This window comes from Melozone crissalis, unplaced genomic scaffold (assembly GCF_028551555.1).
Source record: "Melozone crissalis strain CALT ecotype California unplaced genomic scaffold, PUWL_Pcris_2 ptg000004l_1, whole genome shotgun sequence".
NCBI classification, from domain to species: Eukaryota; Metazoa; Chordata; class Aves; order Passeriformes; family Passerellidae; genus Melozone; species Melozone crissalis.
Window position 1 is genome coordinate 42345001 of NW_026535782.1, and position 19346 is coordinate 42364346.

The 19346-nt window shown below is 48.0% G+C and overlaps 2 protein-coding genes across 5 annotated transcripts in view; both read left to right on the top strand.

The window, feature by feature from the left end:
- The window catches only part of CSNK1E (casein kinase 1 epsilon), a 37771-nt gene that overhangs the window by 7294 nt on the left and 11131 nt on the right, over positions 1-19346 (top strand). Inside the window, exons 3-11 of one of the 4 annotated variants that reach the window (XM_054275438.1) lie at positions 3351-3461; positions 3626-3774; positions 4465-4693; positions 10949-11119; positions 12604-12752; positions 13247-13439; positions 13543-13682; positions 14063-14128; positions 14666-14881. In XM_054275438.1, coding sequence (XP_054131413.1) covers positions 3351-3461; positions 3626-3774; positions 4465-4693; positions 10949-11119; positions 12604-12752; positions 13247-13439; positions 13543-13682; positions 14063-14095 — 1175 coding nt within the window. In that variant the 3' untranslated portion in view covers positions 14096-14128; positions 14666-14881. Of the gene's footprint in view, positions 1-3350; positions 3462-3625; positions 3775-4464; positions 4694-10948; positions 11120-12603; positions 12753-13246; positions 13440-13542; positions 13683-14062; positions 14882-19346 lie in introns of those variants that run through there. The other 3 variants (XM_054275448.1, XM_054275457.1, XM_054275429.1) reach the window with 3 other exon arrangements.
- TMEM184B (transmembrane protein 184B) overlaps positions 17978-19346 on the top strand; it is a 30170-nt gene continuing 28801 nt past the window's right edge. The window contains exon 1 of the mRNA XM_054275470.1: positions 17978-18057. The gene's annotated coding sequence lies outside the window, so the exon portion shown is untranslated. The remainder of the gene's footprint in view (positions 18058-19346) is intronic.

Below are 19346 nucleotides of genomic sequence, written 5' to 3' on the forward strand. Positions count from 1 at the left end.
CTGAAAAGATCCTGTTCAGCCGGTGACATCCTCTGGTCCCCGGGGCCCCGTTTCAAAGAGCTTGTGGTGAATGAGTTGAATTTGTGCAGCCCCCACAGCGGAGCGAGACTGGGGGAGGATGTTAGGAATTATCCCCCATCCTACAGTCAGTCTCTCGAGTGGCTGAAGCTAGCAGACTCTGCTGCATTTGTCTGGAACACGGTGCTTTCCAGCCTGTAAAGACAGCACAGAACTGTTGCTTTTGTACTTGTAGCTTTAAAAAAGATGGTGGTCGAAGCATGGAACAAAGGATCAGAAAGACTCCTGCCCTTAAATTCCCTCCTTGCTAGTGGTGCTCTCAGTCTCGGTGGATCTCTAGCCAAGAAATGGTACAGGGAGCAACTTGTAGGTATGATGAGGTTTGGAGAGGGAACAAACCTAAAGAGTTCAGACAGTGACCCTCTGAGCAAAGAATAGGTCAGATTGGTCCAGAGAAGGACCACAATAATGATTAGAGGGATGAAGCACCTCTATTGTGAGGAAAGTCTGAGAGAATTGAGATTGTTCAGCCTTGGAGAAGAGGCGGCTTTGGGGTGACCTAATTCCAGCCTTCCCTCCCTGAAGGAAGCCTACAAGAAAGACTGGGAGAGACTTTTTGCAAGGGCACATAGTGATAGGACAAGGGGAATGAATTTAAACTGAAAAAGGTTTAGATAAGATATTAAGAAGAAATTCTTTGCTATGAGGGTGGCAAGAGACTGGAACAGGTACCCCAAAGAAATTGTGGATGCCCCATCCCTAGAAGTGTTCAAGGCCAGGTTGGATGGGGCTCTGAGCAGTCTGGTCTAGTGAAAGGTGTCCCTCATGGCAGGGGTTGGAACTATGTGATCCAACCCAAACCATCCTCTACTTGTGCTCTTCTAGGCCACAGGGTTGTTTCTTCTCTCTCTCTAAGTAACAGCTGTGCTTGGGCTATGAACAGTGGGGCTGAAGGCCATCTGAGCATCTGAATTGCGTCATCACATTTTGAGGAATCTGAGTCTTCTTGATGCCTACCCCTGCTTTCCCTTTTCCAGCTTTATGTGCCCACAGATAACACTCCCTACCTGCAGACAGCCCAGTCATGGATGCATCTCCATGTTTCTCAACACCCAGGGTAATGTGGAGATGCAAACTTACTCATGTTTCCATTGTTCATGTTCTGGGAATCTGGTTCATTCAAAATGCTAATGCTGCAAAAAGTCAGAGAGACTCATCATTGCCTGTGTGTCAGAAAATGTCTTGGGAGAGGGAAAAATTCTCCCTGGGGAGCAGACAAGGGAGCTGCTTCAGAGGATTTGGAGGAAAGTCTTCACAAAGGCAGGGGAAAGAAACAAGGCAAGGAAGTGCTCTTATGTTTTTTGGATGTCCTGGGTGTTTGCATGCTGGATGAGGGCTGGTGGTTGAACACTAATTTAAAAAGTGGAAGGATACTAGTCCCTTTTCTTACTCTTTTCCTACTTGCACCTGCCTGGTGCTTTTAAGAAGGATTTTCTGGTGGAGTGAAGGGAATGTATGGCCTTGTTTTTCTGGCTGCCACTTTTTAAGTGGAAAATGCCAGCATCTTTTCAAAAGTAAGCATTGGACAAATGTTTCTACCTCTCAGGATGGCTTTTCCTCTTTCCCTTCTCCTGGATCCTGCTTTAAAATCTGTATTAAATTAATCCCATTGCTCCTCCTTCCCCTCCCTCAGAGCACCCTAAATAATTCCTCTCCCTCCTTAGTGTTTACAGCCTTCAAATATTTGTAGACTGTTGTCATGTCCCATTCTTCCTCCCCACCCTTCTTAGTTGTATCTCTTGTCTATGTTACATATTTAGCTCTTTTAATCTTCCTTAGTAAATCAATCCCTCTAGGCCCCGATCGTTTTTGTTGCTCTCTTGCAAATTCCTAGCAGCTTGTCTGTCTCAAGCCAGCACTGCAGCATCTAGCTCATGTGTTTTTGCTAGCAGGCAGCTCTTGGCTAACTTTGTGTACAAGCCAGAACTCTTCAGCTAGAGATGGATCTCTTTTGGATCTATGGGGAGAAGCAATCCAGTTGTGTGAACATTTCCTTCTTTTCTTTGGTCCCTGGCTGTGTAGGCGGCGTGTGAAAGAGGATAAATGAAGAGATTTATCTGCAGCTTGTCCTTGTGGACTCTCAAAGTCTTATCACAGAGTTCAGGAGGCACAAATTAGCCAGACCTACCAAAACTAGCTATGGGATATCTGCAAAACCTCACCTTTGATTCCAGCTCATGTTTGGCACACGTGTTCTGGAGCAGTTTATTTTATGACAGTGTTCATAAGCTGCTTGTGATCAGGGCTGCTCTCTGATTTGTGTTTAAGTGCAATTTCTGATAGCTCAGATACGAGGAAGGGCTTGTCAGAGTGTGTGAAGCGGGTATGGCGGGGGAGGAGAAAAGCAAGTCTTGAGTGTCATTCCCGTGACCCGTGTACAGATATTCCCTCTTTCCATTTTAGGATGATGTGAAACATCTGGAATCCTTTCAGCTGGTACAAGAAAAGGAGCAGCCTGTTCCTTTTTGACAGTGCACTTTGGGACCACAGTGCTGGCTTTTGCAGCTGGCAGCTCAGTTGTTTTCCAAGAGAAGCGTGTGGGGTGGTGCTTTAGTGTCATTGCAAAGTGTCTAGCAATACCTTCCACAAAGGTGTCCAGACAGCTTAGTTCAGGACTGGATTTGCTTATTTTTTCGTGCTTCTAATTTGTGATATAGCAAATGTTTCTGTGTTGGCAAAAGATAAAGGTATTATTAAAACCCTCAGGAGAGGGAGAAGCTGGGGATTTAGAAATTGTCTGTATTGAGCAGGTCAGTGCTGTGGAGAAAACAGAGAGAGCTGGCATGTTAGTAATGTCTCCTCCTGAACTAATTGGTTGTGTTGAAATGATGTAACTGAGGTAACCAGTAATTTTTCTGGGGAAGAGATACTCCGTGTCGCTGCCTGAGGGATGCTTGGGTTCAGGGGCTAGGTTTATGATCAGAGGGAGCTACAACTTCCACTCAGCTTAGGTACTGTTGATATGTGCAGATTGACCTTCCAAAGTCAGTCACTTTTTGAGATAACAAGGCAGTTCACGTGTAGGATTGTTGTTCTAGACTGACTTCAGGATCAGACCAGGTTTCCTATTCACGTGCTTCTCTCTGGGCTTGCATTTACAAATGGCAGTGCTGGAAACCATATGAAGTTGAAGTGGCTGAATCTCATTTCTGTAACAGAGAATAAATTTCAGGGCAAATCTTAAGGTCTTGGCATCTTTACAGGCCTTGTTAAAAGTGTTTAACTTCAGTAGATGCTTGTGCAATCTTCATTTCGCTCTCATTCCTATGCAGGAGCCAATATTGCAACTGGTGAAGAGGTGGCCATCAAACTGGAATGTGTCAAAACCAAGCATCCCCAGCTCCACATTGAAAGCAAGTTCTACAAGATGATGCAGGGAGGAGGTGAGATGGGAAGGAAAGGATGGGGCCGGGGGAGTGGTTGGAGAAGGAAATTATTCTGGAGGGCTTTAGAAAAGAAATGATTTGGTGTTACACATGATCTTCTTAGCAGGGGTTTCAACATTTATTCTCTCTGTTCCCTGGGCTAAATCTTTTTCTTTCCCCAGTGGGTATCCCCTCCATTAAGTGGTGTGGAGCAGAGGGGGACTACAATGTGATGGTGATGGAACTCTTGGGGCCCAGCCTGGAAGATCTCTTCAACTTCTGTTCCCGCAAATTTAGTCTCAAGACAGTTCTGCTGCTGGCAGACCAGATGGTAAGTTTCCTCTGAAGCATTTGTGCCTACTCTCCTTTTCCATGCCTTTTCCCCCCACACACTCCCTTCACATCCCCTCTGCTTGAGAACTGCTGTATCTGAGGCTTTCTTCATTTAGCACAAGTGGCTGCCAGCTTTCTATTTCTTGATGAAGTTGGGGGCCTGGAACCTAGGCCCTGGTGGCATTTCCTTATCTCCATCCCTCCTTCCTTTGCCTGCTGCTTGCTGCGTGTTAGTGTTGCACACATAAATACCTTTGCCTGCCTGATGAATTATTGGCACCTATGTTAATTCCACTGCTCATGCCCTGGGCTCAAGACCCTTAATTCTTCTGGACAGACCCATTCTGTTCCTGGACCAGCTGAGTTCAAAAGTTAGAGCTGTCAATGCTGAAGCTCAATATTTTAGTCCCTGTAGACTTGCTTTCCATCTTTCCTTGTGATGTTCATGGTGACCTTCCCAGAGTGAGGACTGGGCTGGTGTGCAGAGTTAAATTCCATCTCCAGATCCTGCAGCGCCCAGAGGGTGCCATTTCCTTGGCTGTCATCACTGATACTCAATGCAAAGTGTCCTTTTCTTGCTCTGATGGGCCAGTGTCTTGGTCAGGGTACTATTTTTAACAGATGCAGTTAAAATAAGATTGTTTCTTGCTTGTCTCACTGTTTATTTATTTATCTATCCCTCCTCCAGATCAGCCGTATTGAGTACATTCATTCCAAGAACTTCATCCATCGGGATGTGAAGCCAGACAACTTCCTTATGGGCCTTGGCAAAAAGGGCAACCTAGTATACATCATTGATTTTGGTTTGGCCAAGAAGTACCGGGATGCCCGGACCCACCAGCACATCCCTTATCGGGAAAACAAGAACCTGACTGGCACAGCCCGCTATGCCTCTATCAACACCCACCTGGGAATTGGTGAGCCTGCTTGCTGCTGCCTCTCTGGGGCTTTCCAGGGGAGGTGGTATGTCCCCAGAAGGAGGGGGTTGGGTTCTTTGCCTGACCCTGCTGCTGACCTGCCTTGAGAAGGTGGGCAAATAACTTAAATGCTACATTTGTTTTATTTCTGATGCTGTGGTGGCACTCTGAGTTCCCGAAGATAGAAATTGTCTGTGTTTGTGCACTGCTCAGTGCAGGGGACCCTGTTGAGCATCAAGGCTGTGACCTCCTTGACTCTGCTCCTACTAAATCTGCCTTTGCACAATTTTTGCAGGCTGATTAGATGTGTAAAGGAGACATTCACAAGCACTGAACCTTTAGGAATATGTGCAGTTGAAACCTGTCTCTTTGACTCCTGAGTGCCTTCGTTAGTGATTGTTCTGTAGCTGTCAGAGCTGGAAGATAGAGGCCCACTGCAATATGGTGTTACCCACCACTGAGTATGGGGATGTGCTGGAAATATACAAGAAGCTGAAATGAGGGGAGGCTTCCAGCTGCCTGAGCACCTCTGTTCTGTGATTGAGGCTTGGCTGTCACAGGCCTTCAGATTATATGCATGTCTGTGAACTGCAGTGAGGCAACTTCAGGGAAGTAGGGTTCTCCCCTTAATGCATATGGTTAGTACAGAAGGGATGAATCTGGACTGGAAAAGAGTGCTGAGTGTTCAGCCAGGTCTTACACTGGTGATGACCATCATCCCAGGTTTTGTAAAGGCCTTGTGCAGGTTAGTACCCACCATACTTAAACCTCCTGAAGTCACCCAGTCTCTTGTCCTGGGAGTCAGCCCCTGGTGGCTCTGAGGACCTTATTTGAAAACCTCTTGCAGTTTTCTCTTCTATTCTCTGCCCAAAAACTTCTTTCCAGCACTTGACCTCCTTTCTCTGCTAAATTTAAGCTAAACTTTGTTCACAGTGTGAGGCTTCCTTAGTTACTGTAGGGTCCATTTGGAACAGGCTGACTTGGTTCTGCTATTGACTGGCAACTCATAAGGAACAGAAACACAGAAGTTGTCTTGCCTGTTGGACCCAGGAAGTATCTGCTGTGCTTGCAGATTGTTTATATCTCTGGGAGGCCCTTCTTCTCAAGTGTACAACCTAAGCTGGGAATTTGAAAATCAGAGCAAGGCACTCAAATCTTTTAAACTAACAGCTTTCACAGGATTTCATGTCCTCATTCTTCCAGCATTCTCCCCTCTTGCAGATATTTCTCAGATATCTGAAGTCAATACTTGGCCTGCAGAAAATAAAGCAGTTTTCCCCACAGTCTTCCTTGCTTAATACTATATAACTTTAGATGGAGAATGCTTTATTTAAATCAAAATGGGGAGTGTTGTGTGTTGGTCAGGGCTGTAATCTCCTGACCTCTTCCATGTTATAAAAATAGTTCTTGTAGAGCTTTCGGAGTTGGCCTTCTGTATTTTGGCTTGACCTGCATATATATAACTGACTCTCCATTGAATTCTCAGTCAAGATTTCCACAGCCATGGTAACTGCCACAAGGAGACATGCACAAAATAATTCTCACTACTATGTCTGTCGATTCTTTTGTGTGTGCCTGCTCTGCCTCGAACTGATCACGAGAGGCTAAATGTCTGCTTGTGGCTTTTGAACGACTTCATTATTCATTCCACCCCAACTTAGCCCTTTACTACTGCTGCTTGGCTTGTGTGTCAGGATGAGCAAACAATGTCTAAACAGTAATCCAAGGGCAAATTGCATATGCCACGGGTCTGAGTGCAGCCACAGCTCTCTCCGTGCTCTTTGATTGGGGAGAGTCTGGGTGTGAGTTGCTCTGTGCAACAGGTCTCGGGTGTATTATCTCCACGTTGCCGATAGTTGCCCTGAACGGCATAAAGGTTACTTGACTTGCCTGGAGGAAAGGGGGTGGGGGTGTTTGGGTTTCAGCTGGAGTTCCTGTTTCTCAAGACCTTGCCACAGGGTATATGACAGAGATATTTGTGAGTTAGCAGCATTGCCATGGGAACCATCACTCGGAATTTTTTGACTTTTCAGAGAGTAAATTCTCTGTCTTAATGTTAACGTTAATGTGGTCTAGGGAGAGAGGAGGAACCAGGTGCCGGGGTATTTGTGTGACAGGAATAGCAAATGAATAAATGCCTTTATTTGAATTTGCAAGCTAAGGGTTGGGCATTCCGATGTCTGGAGGAAACACATTCTTTTCCTGGTGACTGGGGAAAAAAGTAGGAGGCAAAAGTGGGGAGGGTTCCACAGCTGGAGACTTGCCGTTGGGGGAGTCATTGGACTGTGCAGGCTTCAGTTCACGCATTCCAGTCAATTTTCACATGCTCGAGGGATGAGAGTCCCTTGCACCCAGTGTAGCCTGTAATGTCTGAAATAGATGCCCGGGGTGCCCATGAGACAGTCCTGGGAGAAGTCTGATGGTCTCTGTCTGGGTGACTGAGGGGTGGGGGCTCAGTGCCTTCCCAGATGAATGTCCTAGATGGTATCGGTGTAGGCTGTGCAGATCGTAAGGCCTCCTGCTCATCCTGCCCTGTCACCCATTCCAGACTCTTGCATGTTTTTAAAGGCTGTTGCCATGCAGTGGGGAGAGAAAGGGGAACTCTAGTCCAGCATGTGCAAGATCAGAGCTGAGTATGTAATCAGGAAAACATTGCTTGGTTAAGCCTGCCTGCAGCTGGGCTGGCTCCAGGGAAGACAGCTGATTTCTAGGGAGTTCTGCATGGGAGCAGCATCACTTCGGTAGGATCAGAGTGGAGGAAAACACTCTTTGGACAGGGGGACCAGGAGACAGTTTAGGCTGCAGAGAAACACGTTTTGTCATGAGCTTTGTGTCCAAGGCAACCAGTCCTCAGTCTTCGGTCTTTGCCCAAGCATGTCTTGTCCTGTCCTGCCACTCACCTATGACTTGGCTTCTGAGGACCCTGCTTTGGGAAGGGAGTGAAGGTATGGGCTGGCTGGGAGCCTTGCTGGGGATGGGAGGAAACTGTGGGTTGGGTTTGGGAGGTCATGCTGGGTTGTGTGGGAAGGCGACCTTGTGTTTTCTATTGGAAGAGCTTTTGGGAAGGAGGATGAATGTCTTAAGGAAAAGACATTTTTCATAAAATTGGTTTTCAAAAAAAAACCCCATTGTAGGAGAGCTGAGATAAAATGGAGAGAGGAAGTATAGTGTGGTATCACAGGCTATGACTATAATCCTGCTTCTGGACTGACTTGCTCAGCGGATGCATTCACGTCACTTGTATTTTTCTTTCTCTTTTCAAACTCGAAGGTGAGATCTTATTTTTTTCCTGCTGCCCAGAGATGCTGTGAGAGTTAGTCGCTGTCAGGTTTCTAAAAGTGGAAAGTAGTAACACTAAGTAATGTTTCATTGGTGTGTAGAGGTAAAGTTTTATTTCTTGCTCTTTGCTGTTTAATGTTATCTAGTATCCTCACCCTGCAAAAGTAATTAAATTTTGGGGGGGTGTGTAATAATAACTGAAGATGAAACAAAGAAACGGGAAGTAGGAACTGTTGTCCTTTACCCTCCTCAAGGTTTAATTCAGGATCTGGTACATAGGGTTACAGGAAACAGACTGCTACAATGTTTTGAGGTAGCTGCCCAACTGTGACCCCTCCTCTTGGTACCTGAGGCTCATCTGGGGTGTGAGTCTCGCTGAAGTTGTGTGAGTGGGCTGCAGTGACCGCCTGTACGTGAGGTGCTAAACATCAGGAGTGCAGGGCAGTCAAACACTTATCGTTCAGCATTTTAATAATTAGGTGTTGTGCTTGCAGTTGTTTTTCCTTGATCATATTGCTGTGTTAAGACACAGCTAAGGTGTGTTTGCATGCGCCTAATGGATACTAGTTAGCTTCCCAATTTGGTTTTTAACCCCTCATTGCCTTCAGTGAGGGCTCATAGCATCCTGCACTGACTTCAGGCTCCCTAATCTCGAGTCTCTAATTCTGGCCTTCCCTAAAGTGCTAGGACTGAGACCAGACATCTGTTTCCAGAATGTATCCTATTCTGGATGGCATTGGTGGCTGTGCTCAAAACTGCTGTGCTTCACACAGGTGGAGGTGTGTTATTCAGCCTGCCCTAAGCAGTTTGGAGTTCAAGCAGGATTTTGGAGGCGACATCCTGATTTATTCCTGAAAGGCTGATTTGCTTGTTTAGTAGGTTTCTCTGGTTCCTGCCCTGCCTTTCCCTACTCCTCTGAGGGGAACCACCACGCTCTAGTCAAGAAGCCACAGCTAGAGGTGATAAAGCTACAGCATGGATAAGTCAAGGGCTGGCAAGACTGCAGGACTGAGGTTATCCTTGTCTCCTGTGCTTTCAAGCCCTGGGTGTGTGTTCTGACTCCATTTCCACATGCCTCCTGTCTAAGGATGTAGGTCATTAGCCAATATTGTTTAGTTTTGTTTATTTGATATGCATGGTGAGTAATCGCAGCCCTCTGAGAGTACACGTATCCCAACCTTAGGCTAAATGCAAAACTGGGTTTCTTTTCTCTGTTCCTGTCATAGCATCTAAGTATCTCCCAGACAGTCATGTAATTATCTTTGGCAGTAGCCTGATAAGATTAGGAAGTATTAGCCCCTTTAAAGTGGGCAACTTGAGACAGTAAGTTAGTGAGGTCAAAAAATGCTGTAATTTCTGCATGCTCAAAGTAAGACACTTTGGGGAATCTGCAGGGCTGCTTTCTCCTCTACTGTCTTGGAATGTGGCATTTTTGTGGTGTTTCATGTGCTTTGACCCAAATGATCTCTCCTATCAGTTATGGAGTGATGAGACCCTCCTGTCCTTCTGCAACCACAGTACTTTTTTCTCCCTCAACAGTTTTAACTTGCCTAGCCCTGAGTTCTCAAAACAACTAGGAGGTTGTGAGAGAGATTCACAAGGAAGAAGGAGCCTTGTGATCCACAGCTTGTGTTGTTACATGAGGATATGCGTATCTGTGACCTGCTACAGCTACTCTTTTGTCATGATTCAGCTCAGCTAACAGAAAAAAGGGATAGCTGTAGTGACCTACTGGCCTTTGAATGGGGCAGGTGGTAGCATGTATCTGATTCTGACAGCTCACAGACTGGTATATAATCTGCAACATCTTCCAGGATGTGGGGCTGAATCCAGCAAAATGTGCTGTAGTAAATTAATCAAATAGATGGAGCTCTTTAGTCTTTCCTCTATCCCTGTGCTCTCCCTTAAGCCATATTTTGCCTGCTTGTTATCTGTGTCAGTTGTTCTTCTAGAGATGTAAAGTACTTTCTCCAAAGTGTTTATTTTATTTGGGAGGGAAACAAGAACAAGACAATCTTGGCAAGATTTATAGATGAATTTGCAAGCAATGTTGGAGGAGTTGGGAGGAGTTAACCAGGCAATATTTGCAGTTGTTGAGATTCTGCATCAAATCCTTCTTGAGCTAGCTTTAAACTTTAAAATGGCTTGGCTATTCCAGAGAACAAGGTCAATGTGAAATGTTGGGGTTTTTTTTGTGAGCCAGTTTCTTTTGTTTTATAAGTAAGCATCTAAATATAGGTCCTTCCAATGGCACCTTATGGGCAACCCTTGGTCTAAGTAGAGTTGGTAGTGATGCCAGTTACACAGTCATTCCTCATTTGGAGGGGAATTTTTTCTTCAAAGTGTGCCCCTTTCCTCCACAGCTTGAAAAAATGTCACCAAGCTGGAAAGACATCTTTGCGCATTACATGTTAGGCTTCTACTATCAACAAAGTTGTTTACTACAGAAGAAGGGGTCCCTAGTTCCTTGTTTCTGCCCTGCTTAAACACTATCAGCAGTTTAATTAGAAGATGTGTTTGAAAGGGCTGTGTTGGACTTAGCTCTGTTAGCTTTGTCTATCTGTGACTACCTCTGTCATGACTAATCCCTGGACTGAAGAATCATTCTGGGTGGGGAAGTGTAGGTGCCCTTCCTCTGGGACTGGGAAGAGCAAAGTAGGCAGGGTTGCTGCAGCAGTTCTTGAGATGTGAAATTCTTGTGTCAATTAGGGCTTGTCCAAGTGAGGAGGTAGTCAGAGTCATTAGTTATGAAGTGGGTTGGGCTTAATGGGGAGAGGAGCGCCTTAACTCTTGTAGTATGACCATCATCACAGGAATTTGCTGTGGAATGTCTTCTACAAGTTTGTTTGTCTATAGAAATCTATCAGAAAAGTGAGAGGGTTGGTTGTTCCGTTCAGTGTTCACCTCCAGAGCTATGTGATTGCCAAAGCAGTTTTGTTTGCTGCTCACTCCTTGCCCCTTTGTAACTTCTCACAGAACAAAGTCGCCGTGATGACCTGGAGAGCCTGGGGTATGTGCTCATGTATTTCAACCTGGGCTCGCTGCCCTGGCAGGGCCTCAAGGCTGCCACCAAGCGCCAAAAGTACGAGAGGATCAGCGAGAAAAAGATGTCAACGCCCATCGAGGTGCTCTGCAAAGGGTACCCTTGTAAGTGCTCTCATCTTGATGGCTGTCTTGTCTGCTGCTTGGCTTGTTCACCTGCTGAAACCCCCTGGAATCCTGAATCCTAAAGAGCAGTGCCAATACCCCAGACCAGGATGGTGTGCTGCTGACATGGGTGATGGGAAGGGTAACGGAGTGGTTGTGGTACAGTTTGAGTTCAGAAGTGGGAAGTGTGTTTTTGTGGGCAGTCAAATCTTACATTAGTGAGGGCATGGGAGTGCTGAGAGGGGGGATCTTCAGGACCTGGTGAGCATTTTAAAGGAGGAGGGTGGGCATTGAGCTGAGAGCGTATGCTGCTGATGATGAATTTTTACTGTTTAATGGGGAGTCCCAGGAATAACCAGGCCATAAGGTGGCAAATGCAGTTCTTTGTAAGTAAACATGGAGTAATGTATATGAGAACAGAGAAGTCTTGGTCCTCAGGTCACATGCACAATAGTAGGCTCTGGCTGACCATTGCCACTCACCAATGAGCTGTTCTGTGAAAACATCAGCTTTGTGCTCCGTGGCTGCTGAGGAAAGGGAGCATTAGGAATTACTAGGAAAGGATCCCAAACAGTGTGCATAAACCCATGGCCCACTTGCTCCCTGCATGCACTGTGTAGGTCTGGTCCATCCCACTGTTTCACAAAGAATATGGTGTAACTGAGGAAAGGGCCAAAAGCATGACCAGAGGTGAGTTGATTTCTGTCCAAGTAATGAGTCTGCTGGAAAAAGAGGTGGATAGAGAGATGACAGAAGTCTGCTCTCTGGCTATGACTACAGAAGTTTGGATGGAGCTGATTATTTGGTAACCCCAGTTTTTGTATTGGGAAAGAAACAATGCTGGTTTCTGCCTGCTTTAAAACAAAAGGATGTGGTTCTTCAGACAGCCAGTGTGGAGACCTGTGGAACTCCTTCCCAGAAGATGTTGTGGATACTTAAATCTTAGAGGAGTTGGAGGAGAGACAGGACAAGTATGTGGAAGAGAGATCGTGTGAGGATTACTAAAGAGTTAGGAACTACATCCAGATCAGGAGGTTCCTGGAGCTGAAAGTAGGTGATGGGCTAGTGTCAGTAGAAGTGTCAGATGTGTCTGCCCCAATCTTTCTCCTCTCATCTACTTCTGACCACTGTTTACAACAGACTACTGAGCTAGGAGGACTTCTGTTCAGAGTTGAACTTCCCAAAACTCGTCTCCAGCTCTTCTTTAGGCCTGCCTTCCTTCAGCAGGCACTGTGACTTGCTAGGTCTTGCTTGGAGAAGCCAACAGACTGAAATGCATAACACTTTCTCTGGTAAAAAGAGAGATGGGGTCCTTTTGGTGGCCAAAGCAGTGCCAGCAGCAGGCTCAGTCTGTGTTACACAGCTCTGTGTTTGTGCTGTCCTGGTCCAGCAAGCCGCTGCCAAAGGGCTGCAGCAGCTCCGTGGTGGGAGCAGGGAGGTCGGATGGCAAACCACAGCCATCAGCTGTTCTTTGCTCTCTCCAGCTGAGTTCTCAACATACCTCAACTTCTGCCGTTCGCTGAGGTTTGATGATAAACCTGATTACTCGTACCTGCGGCAGCTCTTCCGCAACCTCTTCCACCGCCAAGGCTTCTCCTATGACTACGTCTTTGACTGGAACATGCTTAAATTTGTGAGTCTTTGGCAAAAGGGCTGGACCAGGGTTAATTTGTATCATGGAGATGGGGGAGGAAAGTTGGAAACTGCCTGCTGTCTGTACTTAGCCCTGGTGAGCAGCCTGAGCAAAGGGACCAGGCAGAGTGGTTTGGTGTGTAACTAACTGGGGGCATAGTTACTGTGGTATTAGTGAGTGTGTCTGATGGAGCACTTGTGCCAGTAAATCTATAGCTAGAGATAGGTAGAGATAATTTTTCAGCAGAGAGCTATATTTGTAGCTGGGACACAGATGTGGATTGTAATAACAGCTGTAGTTAATACGCTTTCTTATCTAGTTTCTTTTGGAATAAAATGAGGTCCTTTCTTGGTGCAATGGAAGGTGGTGGGGGGAGTTTTGGGGGTGGAGCTCCACTTCCTCGGCATGATGGAGCAATATGTGTTCTCTGTCTGGGGCTGCTGCTGTTTCTCCTGCCTGACAGCCATGTGTGGTGTGGGGGTTTCTCTACTCAGGGAGCAGCCCGGAACCCTGAGGATATGGATCGGGAGCGGCGAGAGCACGAGCGGGAGGAGAGGATGGGGCAGCTCCGAGGGTCAGCCACACGAGCACTGCCCCCTGGCCCACCTGCCGGAGCCACTGCCAACCGTCTCCGCAATGTCACCGAGCCCATGGCCTCCACCCCCACCTCCCGAATCCAGCAGTCCGGTGAGGGGGTGGGAGAGCTGGGGGAGGCTGCCACCCCTGTTGTTGGCTGGAAACCAAAGCTATTGACTGATATTCTTGTCTCGACATTTCTCTGCCCCAACAGGCAACACGTCCCCCAGAGCAATCTCAAGAGTGGACAGGGAGCGGAAGGTCAGCATGAGGTTACACCGAGGAGCTCCTGCCAACGTCTCCTCATCTGACCTCACAGGGCGGCAAGAAGTGTCACGGATTTCAGCATCACAGGTGAGTTCCTGCTGCAGTGTTCCTGGCCTTGGCCTGGATGTCCTAGGTCTACAGGCCCCAGAGCAGTTTTTACCTGATTTGCTGGAGCTGACATGAGCTGGAAGCTTCTGATGTGGTGAGGGGAGTGGTACCAAGTTACACCCTTGCTCTTCTGTTATTTTCTGGAGGCCATGCTGAGTACTGCCATTTTAGCTCTCTGCTTTGCTTGGAGTAAGCCTTCATCTTGCTGTCTTCCAGACCACAGTGGTTTGAAGAAGCAAAGCAGTAAACTCTTGAGAGGGAGGGTGTTCTGAGAGAAACAGGCAGCCTCTCTGTTTTGGTGCCTTTTTTGCTTTATTTTTCCTCTCCAGCCCTTAGCAACTCTTCCTTTTCTTTTGTAGACAAGTGTGCCATTTGATCACCTTGGGAAGTGAGGAGCAATTGCCACTGGACCAGTGTTTGCTTAGGTGAGCCTGTACTCATGCTTGGGAAACCCTGAGAGGGAATTGCTGGGAAAAAAAGCCTTAAGTTAAAACTTTATGTTCTTATGGGGGATTGGTATATTTCCTTTCCTTTCACCTTACTTTGAGATGTCTTTTGGCTTCAGAGGGAAGAATAAGGTTGGCTGCCAAAACTTTGAGGAAACAGATTGTCTTAGGTGTAAAGGTAGCTTACAGTTCTCCACAAGGATAGGAAGGGTGGAGAAGGTGCTGGGCTGGGGAGCCATTTCGTTACTTCCTCATGAATGCTTTTCTGGCAGTGTGACAGTGTTGGGGTGGAGGGTGCTGAGCAGGTAATCAAGTGTGCAAGACTTTGTACAGCAACTGAGTGCCTCTTGTAGGGGAAACGACAGTAGATGGGCAAGGTAACTCTGAGGAGAGGCAGGAGTGTAGAAGAAAGGGCTGATTTGATTTGTTACACTCCAGCTGGCAATGGAAGTGCTGGGAAGAGCTTTTACTCCTAACATCTCTTGCCTTTTTCTCTCTTTTGAATTCTCTTTTTAGTGTCTTCACTGTATTTTTCTTTTAAAAAACAAAAAACCCAAAAAACAAACAAAAACCTTAAAAAAAAAAAGACAAAAAAAAACCAAACAAAAAAACCCAACAGAATTTCTTTTTGCCAACGATGAGGAGTGGAGCTGTGCCCCCGCGCTGGTGTGAGCCGTGTCCAGAGGGCCGCCTGTCCCTGGCGTGAGCGCCTCCGAGGAGCTGCGACGACGTGGGAGCCGCGTGGGAGCACCTGCGCTGCTCCCAGCCCATCTCGCTGCCCCCACTGGCTGCCCTCAGTTCCCTCTCCTGACTCTCTGCTCCTGGTTTTGAGTTCTCTTTTTTTTCCTCCTTCTTGGCTATCCTCTCCTGCTTTAATTTTTCTTTTTAATATTGTTTTCAAATCATATGGTTTCTAGCCGTATAAACTTAAACTTTGCTCTCCTTTGTTTCTGAGGGCAGGGGTTGGTGGTGGGTGGGTGGGTGAGGTATTTTTTTGGGTCTTTTTTGTTTTGTTCTTTTCAGGAGCCTTGTGTGCCAGGAGGGAATCAGATTCCAGCCACAATTGATGGTAGAAGTCTGATTTTTATTGTTATAACAGAATTTATTTTCTCAAGCATTAAACACATTTTAAGCTGTGAGGGGGAATTGTGGCAACAGCCTAATCATTGACTCGGGCTTCCTTTCCTTGGGTGGCTTCTCTGCGGTTTCCTTTTTGGCTGTTGGGAGAAGTGCCAGCCTTCCCTGATCCAAGTGGTCCTCACACACCGAGGGATCGCTTTGGAGAGGCACCTGGTCCCACAGAGGATGGGATTGTTGGAGCTGACATACAGGGAGAAATATACTTCTCATCCCTGCAGTGGGGTCTTTTTTTTTTTTGTCTGGCTGTGCGTGTTTTTCTATTTTTATTTTTTAATTAAAACTTGTTTTAATTCCTGCGGAGAGAGTGTGGGACTTGAGGAGAAGAGAGGGGCGCACAGAAACTGGAGTTTGGAGTTTTTCAGAGCGATGGTTCTCGCTCTCTCCTCATGCAACCCCAAGTAAGATCCACCAATACATGCACAATCCCCTCCTGCCCTCTCCCACCCGTCTCCCCCCCCTTTCCCCCCCCCAACTTTAGTTGTTTTTTAATATAATTTAGGAATACTCAAGCTGCTTTGTGGCACTTGGGGCTTTGAAACACAATGATCACCACTGCGACCTATGGCCTGTAGCAGACACACTGTCACTGTAGTGTGGAGCCGATGGGTTGTTGGCAGGGCGGGGAGGGTGGGGTTAGTCTTTGTTTTGTTTGTTTTTACCCTTTCTATTTAACACTTTATTTTTCCTCCCTGTTTTTTTCCTAATTTATTTACCCCTCTTACTGTCTCTCTCTTTTTTTTAATTAAAGAGCAAAACTTTTTATTACTTTGTAATTTAAAAAAACAAAAAAAACCTGAAGAACTTTGGGGGGGATTTTGTACTTTTTTCCTGTGTAAATATTGGACTTTTTTGAGCTTTATCGTGGTTGTTAATTTGAAGTAATAAAGTAGAAAATGATAAAGTGATGCCAGCATCTGTCATTTCTTCCTTTAATGGCCCTGGCATCTTTGCTGGGAGTCACATCTTACACACAGGAGGCATGGTCTTGCTGCTGAACCTGTTTCTGAATTCCAGGAACAAGTTTGATCAGAATTACTGGGAAAAAAAGGCACAGGACTGGAGCAGCTAAAAATAAACCTGAGCTGATCTCTGCAGTTGTAGCCTTGGAACAGGCGAGAGTTATGTGAAATCTGATTCAGGATCTCTTGGTTCCTGGATATGAGCCTCTGGCATCCCATGTGTCTGGCCTTGAGGAGGAGAAAGAGATAGGCCTTACCATGCCGTGGGCTCTGGGTGTGCACTGGCTTCCACAGAGGTGGACCCTGGATTTTGTTGTTTTTGCTTTCTTCAAACTTAAGTCCTGAAGGAGAGGGGCGTGGGCACTTGACAGCAGCACAGTGCCTGATGCAAACAGACTGAGCTCTCTGTGGAGTGGCACCTGCTGCTTTGGTGTCTGTGCTGGTGTGGTTTGTTTGGGTTTCTCCTCCTTTCCTTGTCTGACCAGTCTGGCAGTAAAATACTAAATTTTAATACTGATTTATTTCTAAATTGCTGCTCCTGTAGTTACACATCCCTGCATTATCCTGATGAGAGGCCTGTTTCTTCCAGGCTCTGTCAAACCCTTGAAACTTATTTTCAGAAACACCTGCTGGGAATAAATGATGGATCTTGGTGACTTCGCAAATTCTTTCCAAGCCTGTTCTTTGCCAGCTGGCCAGGAAGAGCTGTTCCTTTGTTTCCCTGCTGCATGGGTCTTCCAGCTCCAGGGATGAGTGTAGGAGGAACGGGAAGAGGAAAGTAGTTCCAGGGGTATGGGGGTTTCTGCTGTTACCTCTATCCTGCATTTGCCCTGCCTCCATTTTGAGTATGTTTTTGCTGGATCAGAATGCAACTGGACTTTTTCACTTGTAAATCCTGTTTTCTGTGGGAAAGGGGACGTTTCTTGTGTATAGGACAGCACTGCCCTCCCTGCCGCGTGGGGGAGGCAGCAGAGCCGTGGTCTGGCAGGGTCCAGGAGCTGTGGGGGTGTTTGGGGCAGGAGCTCTGCCCTGGTACAGAACGGGAATGCGCTGCCATTTCGGGCCATGTGTGGTAGGAGCTTCGTATCCGTTTCAAGATGGGCAAGGGGACTTGTAGTGCATCAGGAGAAAAGGAGAAAATCATCAAAATGATCAACCCTATCGCGGGTAGGATGCCGCCTCCTTTTGCTAACACAGGCGTATTAAACGTTCTAGGGTGTGGTGCGTTTGCTTTCTTCCTTCGTTCGGCTTTTGTGGTTTTGGTTTGTTTTTTTTTTTTTAGACTCAGAGTGCCTTGTTCAGACTTGAGTTGAGGCACGGCTTTGCTTTCCAGCACCTCTCCATGTGTTTGTTTCACTCGGGGTTCAGGGGAAATCGGCGCTGCTCAGGTCGGGTGGAAATCTGCCTGGGGAGGCTCTTGCTGAGGCCAGTCCTGCCTTTCGCCGTCCGGGAAGAGCCGCTGGCCGATCGGCCGGCCGGCCGGCCCGCCCGTGTACCCGGCCCCGGGGCGCGCACGGCTCCGCCCGCCGCTGCGCGAAGCCGCCGCGTCACCCTCGCCCGGCGGCGCTGCCCCTTTAAGAGAGCCGCGGTGACGTCATCCTGTTCCCCCTTCGCGGGCAGTGGGCGGCGCGCTCGGTGCCGTGCGCAGGCGCCGAGGGAGGGCCGGGCCGGGCCCGGCGTCGCCATGGGCTCCTGAGGCCTCCGCGCCCCCGCGCCGGTGCCGGCGCCGCCCGCGGGGCAGCGGGCAGGGCCCGACCCGACCCCTCCTCGCCCCACCGGGCTGGGCCGCGCCCGCCCACCCGCTGCACGGTAAGACGTGGCGGGGGCGGCTGCGGACGCGCGGGCCGGGCCGGAGCGGAGGGGCCGCGCTGGCGCGGGGGTGGCTCGTTGTGGCGCCCACGGACTCACCTTGCGCCCCGCCTCGGTCCGGTGTGGTCGCTGTTCCCGCTCCCCCGCATTGCTCCTCCCGTTCCCCGGCGTAACCCGCGCTACTCCTCCCGTCCCCGCTCAACCCTCCGCCCCGTTACCCCCACGGTGTGCGCCCCCTTCTCCTCAGGGCTGCCCCCGCCATTCCCCTCCGCGCACATTCCTCCGGCACGGCCTCCGTACCAGCGCACACACCGCCCGCCCCCGCGTCTACCCGCAGCGCCCAGGGCAGCCCCCACCCCGGGCAGCCTCCTTGCTCTCCCTCCTTCCCCGCAGCCTGTCCTTGCTGCAGCTGTTCCGCTCTCGCTGTGCACGCACACGCCCCAGCACAGCCCCTCGTTGCCAGCGCTGTCACGCTCCTGGGTGCCCTTGGGTGGGTGTCACTGTGTGCGCGGCTGTGTCTGTCCGGGTGGGCTGGGAGCTCAGTAGGCTGTAGTAACATGGTGGGCACCAGGTGTGTGAGTGCTGGGGTTCCTTTGGTTCTGGATGGACTGACAGACGCTTCGTGCATGTACTGGTGTGGTAGGTGTGTGCGGAGGCTGATACTGTGCCTGCGTTCTCTTGCACTGTAGGTGAGTTGTGGTGGCTCTTGTTCGGATGCTCATGGTGACTCGAAATCTCAATTGCTCGGAAAAGGGCTAAAGTCAGCCTCGGCAGCTGCAGCTTGTAGTGGAAGGAGGGCTTTGGAAGAACGTGTGCGCGACTGAGTTCTGATGAATTGTGGAAAGGGACTAGAGTGATTTCAGGGACAGCTCTCTGAAAGCTGCCTGAAACGCTCTGAAGCTGTCAAGAGTGGGTGGAGGAGGAGGAGTGGGAAATCTAGAGGAAATAGTGAAGATGGGTTCTGCTTACAGAAAGTTTGAAATTGTTCTTGACATGTAAGGAGCTTGAACAGGAGTAATTACTGAAGACATCAAGACAGGTTTCCCCAGAGAGAAGACTGTTTACCTCTGTTAAAGATAAAAATAGAAGACACTGATCAATAATAGAGCAAAGGCTAATAGGGTGAATAGAAATGGCTTTCCTGCAAAAAAAAAGAAAACAATCAATGAAAACGTAATAGAGCATACATTCCACTAACAAAGACTTGGCTCTTTTAATACAGCAGTTAACTGTGCCTTTGAACTTGTGTTGCTGGAAGTTACCCTTTGGTCTAAGAGCTTAGCAGCCTC